At 40.6% G+C, this 9,270-nt stretch overlaps 1 protein-coding gene across 1 annotated transcript; it reads right to left on the reverse strand.

Annotated features, from left to right (window-relative positions):
• Positions 1-333: 333 nt before the first annotated feature.
• On the reverse strand, positions 334-8,283 carry FGF23 (fibroblast growth factor 23). The gene is made up of 3 exons (XM_006261542.3): positions 7,853-8,283; positions 5,607-5,710; positions 334-4,858 (listed from the first exon to the last, which is right to left on the reverse strand). The coding sequence occupies exons 1-3, from the start codon at positions 8,073-8,075 to the stop codon at positions 4,418-4,420; spliced, it is 768 nt and encodes a 255-aa protein (XP_006261604.1). The 5' UTR covers positions 8,076-8,283; the 3' UTR covers positions 334-4,417.
• Between the last annotated feature and the right edge of the window lie 987 nt (positions 8,284-9,270).

Genomic DNA, 9,270 nt, shown 5'->3' on the forward strand with positions numbered 1-9,270 from the left:
GTAAGCCTTAGGCCTCTGCAGGAAGTTTTGGGAAATAGGTGCATGTTCCTTGTGCAGGGAAATGCCCCCTCATTGCAGACAGACCACTAAGCAGCACTGATGGTAATAACCATATCTTGTACAGGGCTTTTTAACTGAAGATCTGCAAGTACTTCATGATACTCTTCAGTGTCATAACCCTGCTGGGGCCAGATTGGAGCTGTCCACAGAAACTAGTGGATGCTGTATTGGTTTTATGTCTAGCTAGTGAGGGCCATGGATTTGTATATGACTGAAAACACTAGTCTGATGATGAGGAGGGAACTTAACATAAAACAGGCAGTGACCACCAACTGAGAAAAGGAAAAAGTTTATTTGCATTTTATAAAATGGAACAGTTTTTCTTTCTGTTTTTGGAATACATAATTATAAATATCTATAAATATTCTGCTATACCTGCAATCATTCAAATAAATAAATAAATATTGCAATATATTAAACAAAACAAAAAGAAGAATGCTTTCTTCAAAGCTGGTGATGGCCAGCACCTCCTTAGAAGAATGAACTCCAAAATGCCCTCCTAATTCTGCATGGTTACAAATAGATTTTTGATGCAAACACCCATTCTACCTTTATTTCTGGCATAAGAACTAAAGATCCCCGACTATCAGGGGAGATTAAGTGAAACAACCTTTCTCCCCATCCTTCACACCACTTTGTGAGATGCTCAGGTCTAGCATGGTTCTGTAGTACTATAATGTTCCGTTAAACTCTGTGGGTGCTAGTATTGTACGGTAGTAGCATGCAGTATTGCAACTCTTCCTGAGCCTGTACACTCACAGGGGCAAATCTTTAGATGGTGTAAATTGTCCCAGCTCCTCTGACTTAAAGTCTTGGAGACCTTTAAAACCAGTGGGGCAAAAAATTTATACCAGCTGAACATGTGCCCTAGTAACTTCAGTAACATCACTTGCATCAGCCCTTAATTTTCACGATGAGCCCAATTCTCTTTTCATGTATGCTGGTATAAATCAGGAGTGACTCTCCTGAAGTGAATGGAATTGCACCGGCATGAGAACAGAATGGGGCCCTGTGTGATCTTTTTTGCAATATGCTTGTATTCTTAATGCCCAATTCTGACTCTAGCTTACATCACTTGTACAGAAAGCATGGCTTTCCATTAGGATATTTCAAGTCTTAATTCCACTTTTAAGAAGTCCAGAATATGCTCCATTGGGTAGACTTCCTTTTTTCTCTCAATATGATTCCAGTATAGAGTTCTCAGGGGCCAAAGGCCAAAAAAAGAAGAAGTGAATCAAGTGGAATGATTAAAAATATAATACATAAATAAAGTCATTTTCTGCCTATTGTATAGACAGCATACTAAAGAAAGTCCTACTAAAACTTAACCTGTTAGTAAAAACAAAACAAAATTACCACTCTTTGACCCCATTTAGCTTTTTTTAAACAAAAACATCCTCCCTCGTATACCAGTGTAAATCGAGAATTGCTCCCTGGGAAGACACTGTCATGACAGGAGAATCAGACCCAGTGTCTCTCCCAACTTAAACTGCAAATAGCCTCTGAACTGCTTTGCTGGCCCAGGCATCAAAACAGAGATGCCTCTCCCTATTTTAGGGAGAGAGAGCTATTGTAAAAGACAGTAGCAGGACAGTCAGCCCTCACCCCTTTAAATCTAGAAACATTTCATGCCAGGCAGTGGACACAGTGTGTCCAGTTCTGGTCCCAGTGTAACCCCATTGACCTTGCTGACATGACTTTAGATTGACAGTGGTATGAGTGGGATCAGATTCTGGCCTGCTGCTGCTTCTGTTATTGCTCTAGATGCCCCTATGCCTAATGCATAGTTATTCGGATGCCTCGGTGCTGTCTAAATACATTTAAATAAATAAATAAAGCATTCTGGTGAATCTGCATCTTGAGGGGGAAAATACACACACATTCAAAATAAAGAGATTATGTTAAACATCCATCACATTTGACTTTCCTGTAGAGCCTGCTTCTGATTTCTCCCCACTTCCAGTGCGTGTGTGGCATAGCTCCATAGATTGAAAACCCATGTAAGTGAGATCAGAATCAGGCATGAAAAAAAGGACATGGTAAAACCATTAAATATAGATACTGGGTCAGTTCTCTTAGCTGGTCCAAATCAGTGTAGCTCTTTTGAAGTCAGTGGAGCTCTGTGGATTTCCTCCAGCTGCGGATTTAGAGAGAATGAGAAGTTCTGCTCCAAAGTTATCTTTGGGCAGAAACTCTTCCAAAGCTAGAAAACCTATTTAGGATGCACAGCACCAACCAGGTTGCTGGTCAGAATCCACTCAGTGCAAGTGGTTACCAGTACTCCTCACACCTAGTTTCTTAAGCAATTGTAACAGCAGGAGAAGCATTAAGAAAGCAGGGCAAGGCTTAGAGTTAATGTTTCTATCATCTCCCTCTTTGTGTTTAAAGATAATGAGTTAGATTAATCCCTGGTAGAGCTCCACTGAAGTAAGTCATACTTAAATATTCCTGCAAGCAAAGCATAGTTTGTTTGACACCTGTCTCCATGTTCTGTGCAAAGGACCTAATTCCGCTACACTGAAGAACACGGGAGTAGGAGCCACTTGCTGCCACTCCTGCACTGAATCATTTGATCCAGGAAGAGACTGTTTTGCATAAGAGTACAGCACCTGGTGCATCCCAGGTACTTTCCCTTCAGGATAGCTAGCCAGTCTGAAGGTAAGGCTTCGCTGTCTTAAGGAGTTTGGATACAAAAAGAACTGTTTTGACCAGCATCTTGACCTAAAACCCAGTCTTTTTTTTGGAGTTTGGAATACATGTTTCAAATTGTCTTTCATATCTGTTCCCTCTCCTGCTCTTAATTATTTTGAGACCAGTTGCTAAATTACCAAGTTAATCTTAAGAGTGTTTCTAGCTTTATCAGAAGCAGGAAGTACCAGAGAAGCTCATCACAAGAGAACCTTATTTGGGATCTTTTCCAATCCTGTCTTGCAGATCTATGGGAACAAATAAAAATTTAGAAAAGTATAAAAACTCCATCAGACCTCTCCTCTGTGGTTTGTCCATCCAGAATTTTCCATTTATCTGTTGGTGAAACTACATTTTAACTTTGGGCAGACCTCAAGAGAGAGGCTCAGTTCTGATAAGTGAGCTTATCTAGAGTGTTTACCAATCCATCTAGATTGAACCAGGCTGGAAATCACAGAAGGAGTGTTTTTTCCCAATACTTGCAGATCTTAAGATAAAAGTATAACTTATTGTAGGAAACAATGCTGTGTAGGGACAATACCATGTAGGGACTTCCCTGTACAACTCTGCAGCATGATATGGCCCTCTTGGACCTTCAAGGAAACAGCTGGGATAGAATTCAAGTCTTCCACTCCAGAAATACTCATCCTGACAGACTCTAGTTAGAGGAGTATCTCTATTACCAGTTAGAGCTGTGCAGGGCCTATGACATGCAACTGAGCAACTATGATTTTCTCCAATAGAGTTAAGTAGTATACATACCAAAAACATTAACCTGGTGGATACAGTTGTGTCATACCTGTTATTTTTTGGAACTTCTTGCTCTCTGGGTTGGAAATACTGCAAAAAAACTTTTCTTCATTTTATTTCCCTACACTTCTGCCCTAGACCTTGGCTGACTGCAGGGAGCACAATATAGAAGGAACTATGAATAAAAAGAGTAAAAGACTGCCAGAGCGTTTCCAGACCCCAAAGTAATTTCAGTATGGGTTCAGCATGGTCAATTCTTACTGTATCCAAACTAACTCTTTCTCCTTAGGACCAAATTCTCCTGAAAATTATTCCAGTTTTACTCTCCTTTAACATCAGTGGAATTACTTTGGCTTTACACTGGTGTGAAAGGAGACTTGGACTCTGATCTTAACAAACCAAAATACATTGAAGGAAGTTTTCTATAAAATACAATCAGTTATGTACCCATTGTCCTAGAGTTTGCAGGGTGGTTTGGAAGTGAATTTCCCTGCCTACACTAGAATTTAGACACTGTAGGACCCAAATCTCTCAGGCCTCATTAGGAATTGTATATAATTAATTCCTTGGTTAGGAATTGTATACAATTAATTCCTCAGTCTTGGGTAGAGTTCCTTCTTATTTACACTGAGGTAAGTGAGTGGAGATTTGGACTCTCCAATGTGTGGTTTGTATTATTACCTTGCAAATATAGCTTATTTCAAGTAACATAAAGCCCAATCTGTAAAAATACATTGTTCAATTTTCCAGTAACAGGTCATTCTCATGAACAAAACTCAAATTCAGCATCTTTCAGGTTTCTAATAGGCCATGTGAAAGAAGGTTAGAGATTGGGTATCAAAGCTTCTAGGGCACGAGCCAGTTCTTTCTGTCTAATATATTCACCCATGTCTCTAGTCTATGGTGGAGCAACACCCCGCTATCTTGTAATGTAGAAACGAGGGCTGGCGTGCCTCCTTGCATCCATCATGGAATGAGGGTCATCTGGGTTGACCACATCATTTGGATTGAATCGCATGGGCTCTCTGGGCAGGTGGGCGAAGTTACTTTGAAACCGTTGTGGCAGGGCCTGCACTGCAGAGATCTTTCTCTGGGGGATCAACATCTGGTGGGGGTCCATAGGATCAATATCTGCATTTCTAGTGTGCCTGTGGGGTTCAGGCGTGTTGAACCGGATTAGAGGGATCTCATTTCTCCTGGACAAAAACTGGGAATAAGGTGGTGGGTTCATACCAGGGAAAAAAACTTGCTTAGCTCTGCCTAGGCTGACCAAAAAGTGGTACTTGGGAGACTGGTACACGTCATATCCATTTTCCAGTGTCCTTTGTTTAAACACACAGTCCTCTTGATTGAAGTAATGCTTAAGAAACAAAAATAGGGCAAGTGTTAATGGTTCAGTGGGTTAACAAGTATCAGTAGGCAACAGGGGGACCAGTGGCTACATCTGGCAGTTCTCACTCTTATGAAGAGCTCCACTGGCTTCAACAGGCCCTTTCACATGAGAAAGAAGTGCAGAATTAGGCCCTTCAGGTTTTTTTAAAAAGGTCCTAGGGGCCAGTACAGCAAGTAAAAGTGCCTATCAGCCATCCTTGATGCTCATCAGAGCTGAGGAGGCTTGCTACCATCAAGGATGTACTCAGAGCATTGTAGGATTGGACTCTAATTTCTCTCCTCAGACCCTGGCTTTAAGTAGTAGCAAGCAAGTCTTAGTAAAATGTTAATCTGATAAGCACTCATAGTCCCTCCAAGTCTTTGAGGTTATATCTCTGTTCATATAAAATAACTTCTGTGAAGGTGTCAATGTCTTCCCAGACATACCCACAGATGACATGGATTTGGACCTGCCTGGGTTTATCCCATGGCAGCTCCCTTGGCTTTTGCAGAGAGTTGCGTTGGCACAACTGACACAAAAATTAAGTCTGTTAATATAACTAACTAAAAGCAACACAGTTATTCTAGACTAATGGCCAGGTCCTTGGCTGGTGTAAATATTTCAGATTAGTGACTGGAACAATGGAAATTTACACCAGAGAGGAGGTAGCCCCATAGCAGTTGGCAAGACTTGCTCTGCATTTCACTCGAGTCTCAGGAAGGTTAAAAATACTCACTGATCCAAAGATATTTCCTTGGATGTCCATGCAGAGGTAGCACCCGCTCTTGACACCGGTTATCACCACGTAGCCTGCATTTTCAGCTTTGATCATGAGAGCACCTGCAGAAAAAAAAAAGTATAGTGTCCAAAATCAGGGAAGGGTTTTGCCTTTCAACAAAGAATTAGCTGAAACTTTCTTTGCAACCTGTTTTCTTGGCACTTTAAAGTTTAGTTAATCACAGTTTTCCAAAGTGGCCTCTCTCTTTAATTTCAGGCCAGTGCAGCAAATACTTTTTTTCCTGTATTTTTATTTCAGTCCAATGAAGCATAGATAAATTATGAGTCTCTTTGCTTTGAACTAAGGTGCCCAAGTGCTACTTAAAACTATGTTTATGGGGTACCTGTGCTAAAAGTTGCAACAGTTTAAAAAAAAGTAAAATGTATCAAACATGGATGAGCTAAGTCTATGGGAGTTATATACAAATCACTAAAGCTATGTTTATTTCAAGGTCAATTTTTTCAAATTTACTTTTTTGCTCTCATGTGCTCAGGAAGAGCAGGTCTGACAATAAGGAGTGGGGGAAGGGACAGTAGGGGGTAGAAGCTGGCAAGGACAAAGGGGTTAGCTGATTCCCCCAAATTTATTTTCCGTGCTGTAGCTGTGAGAAGGGGACAAATTCAAGACAAACCTCCAATAATTATATTCTGTACCTGGACAATTATATAAAATTTATAAATGTTACATATTAGGATCTAATTATTGGAGGGTCATATTATAATCAGGGTTGTCTTATATTTGAGTAAATACAGGTAGCATTGTTCAGTTGTTCCAGTGCTTATTTTCTGATAAAAAGTCATAAATTAAGCAATAGATCTTTTATCCAAAAAGAAAATAAACTTTTATCTCTATTATCTACACATTATCAATCAGGAGATGTATGCTGCATTAATAAGTTGGAAAACAATCCTCAATATTCCTAGTAGGTTAACGTTTGAGTTGTGAAATGACCAGGGTGATTTTTAAGTGTCACGAAATGCATCTGAATATATGGCTTCGCACTTAGGGTAAGTTTTGAACAGCAAAAGAGGAGTCCCTTAATTATGCTAGAACAATAAATTACCTTGAGCCAATTTGTGAAACTTTTAGTCCCAGTGGAGATCAGTCACATATGAGAAGTCCCACAGAAGTCAATGGGAGTTAAAAGTTTACCCATCATAGCCTGGCTTTTGCAGATTCCATTATTTAATTTACAGTTGGACATACAATTATGCATTTCATATGCACAGGGATATTTCTCACACAGTGATCAAATGAATAGTTCCCAAGCTTTTCTCTCAAGCAGATATTCAAAGAAGGGAACAGTTGATGCACTTGCAAGTGAAAATTTATGCATGCAAACACATGGATGAAATTAGCCATCTTCCATTCACAACAGCAGGCTTTGTGGACACAATCTGCTTGCCTCTATTATTTGCACTTTCCTCAGAAAATGTAGTGGTTAGATTTATAAGCTGCTTTGGATGTGTCATTGTCCAACACAAATTTGAGTTGTGACAGGAAACCGGGGACATTCCTATAGAGAGAAGTTGCGTCTGGCAGTTTTTGACAGGTATCCTGCATTTATTACTTATAAAATGAAGACTGAAGGTCATGTCATTTGAATTGTTTTAAGCAGCTTTGTTCATTTGTTAAACAAAAGGACAGGGTTGTTTGAATCTATTCCAGGAGGTTTGTGGAACGCCAACATACCCATGACACACAACGTAACCATGCCTGTGTGCTTAAGTATATCAGTTTTTGATTATGGTGCATAGACTTTACATCAGGAAGGCAAATGTACATTACTGTTACATTTTTAAAACCCTGTATAAATCAGATTCAGCATTTAATATTTATGTTCATGAATGACCTATCATTTATCTCCTGGGTGACTCTCAGCAGTCTCCTGGAGATTTATATCTAATCCCTGGAGACTCCAGGGAAATCCTACAGGGTTGGCAACCCTACAAAAGGATAGTCTTTAACTAAATTCTATTTTCCTTTTATCTGGAGGGAAAATGCAAACGTTTAATTAACCATTGCTCTCCACGTGCGAGTACATCTCCCATACCTGGTCTCCAAATAATCTCAGTGCATTATTCAGCCTCCTTGCTCTAGCTCTCTTTCCTTTGTCTCACCTGAGGTAGGATGCTTCCCCAGACCCTGAAAGTAGAGAGTCTGTCCTGTTCAGGGGAGGTCTGTGTGTGTAACAAGCTACTTACTGTAAATGGTTTGGTGAGGGGTCCCATCCACATAACCATCAGGGTTGATTTGCAGATGAAAGCTGTTCTTCTCCGTAGACGTGTACAGGTGCATCAGACGATCTGTGCTTCCCCAGCTGGGATTCAGCAGTGGAGAGGAGTTGGGAAAGGCAGCTATAGCCTTCAAGCTGCACAGGACAAAGAGCATGAAGTCCAGGCGGCTGTACTGACTGGTCTGCAACATGGTGCTCTCTTCTTAGTGGCTGGTGCTGTGTCTGAAACACGATACTTTGCACTCCTTCTTTTCTGCCTCCTCTTTGTGTGTATTTGGAGTGTGAGTCCTCAGATGGGTTCCCAGCTTTTTAGCAGCCACTTATAAAGGGCAACCAAGTGACATCACACAGGAAAAGTTTGTTGTCCACATCCTCAATTTATTTATTTATTTTTGTCAGAGCAACATTTTAGGCAAGTCCTGAGACCCAGGGAAAGGCAGGTCCTCTGTGCAGTGGCGGGGGTGGGGGCCGGAAGGAATACATGGTTTTTAAAGACAGCCTTCAACAGTTAAATGTATGATTAGCTCTTATCTGCAACACTGACATCAGAAAGCTTCTTGCCCCCTGCTCTTCCCAAGAAATAAGGAAAGAGAAGTCATTATTGTACTGTATGACTCAAATGCTACAGTGTTCATTTCCCTTTTTGCCTCTGGGTTCAGATGTATTTTTCCCTATTTTTCTTGTCTGAGCTGACAAAACTACAGGGAACTTCCTAAAATGCATCCGATGTCCTCAACTCCCTCTCAAGTCAAAGTCAAGGCACTTTGCTGGATCAGGCCCACAGTTTGTTTCAAGAGACAAGTGTGCAAGTGCATGGGCTTGGCTCTGCTCTCATGTTGATGAAAATCAGCAGTTTACTGGCCCAGGGGAGCCATCTTTGGGCATTGATCTAGCAGCTGAGGGGAGAATCTGCCCTTTTAACATAAACTCTCCTTATTATTTCTTCCCTCTTAAGTTCTTCATTTTGAGCCATCTCCATAGCCTGATTTACAGTGACAAGGCAGCTGGAAGCGTCTAAAAGCACTTGGCAAGAGAATTTTGTTTATCCGTTCCTGCTTTGAGCACCGAGATGGCACTCCTTTTACAGATTCTTGGCCTGCCAAACAAACTAGCCCGGTGAATATGAGCTGAATCTGATCTATTTAACCCATGAGCACATTTAGGGCTGTATATACAGCAAGTATCTTCTCAAAGTCATAGAAGGGACATTGCCAAATTGAAGTAAAATCTTTAATAAAATGTCATTTTGGACACGAGATCAGTGGTGAAGCTGTCTTGCTGATTTTGATGCTGTTGCGATCATTTGGGGGTTTTTTTTCCCCTATTTCAAACTTTTCTTTCCTACCTTGCAATCAAAATAAATCATGCAAATAGGAAAGGAAACTG

This window comes from Alligator mississippiensis, chromosome 4, assembly GCF_030867095.1.
Source record: "Alligator mississippiensis isolate rAllMis1 chromosome 4, rAllMis1, whole genome shotgun sequence".
Lineage (NCBI taxonomy): Eukaryota > Metazoa > Chordata > Crocodylia > Alligatoridae > Alligator > Alligator mississippiensis.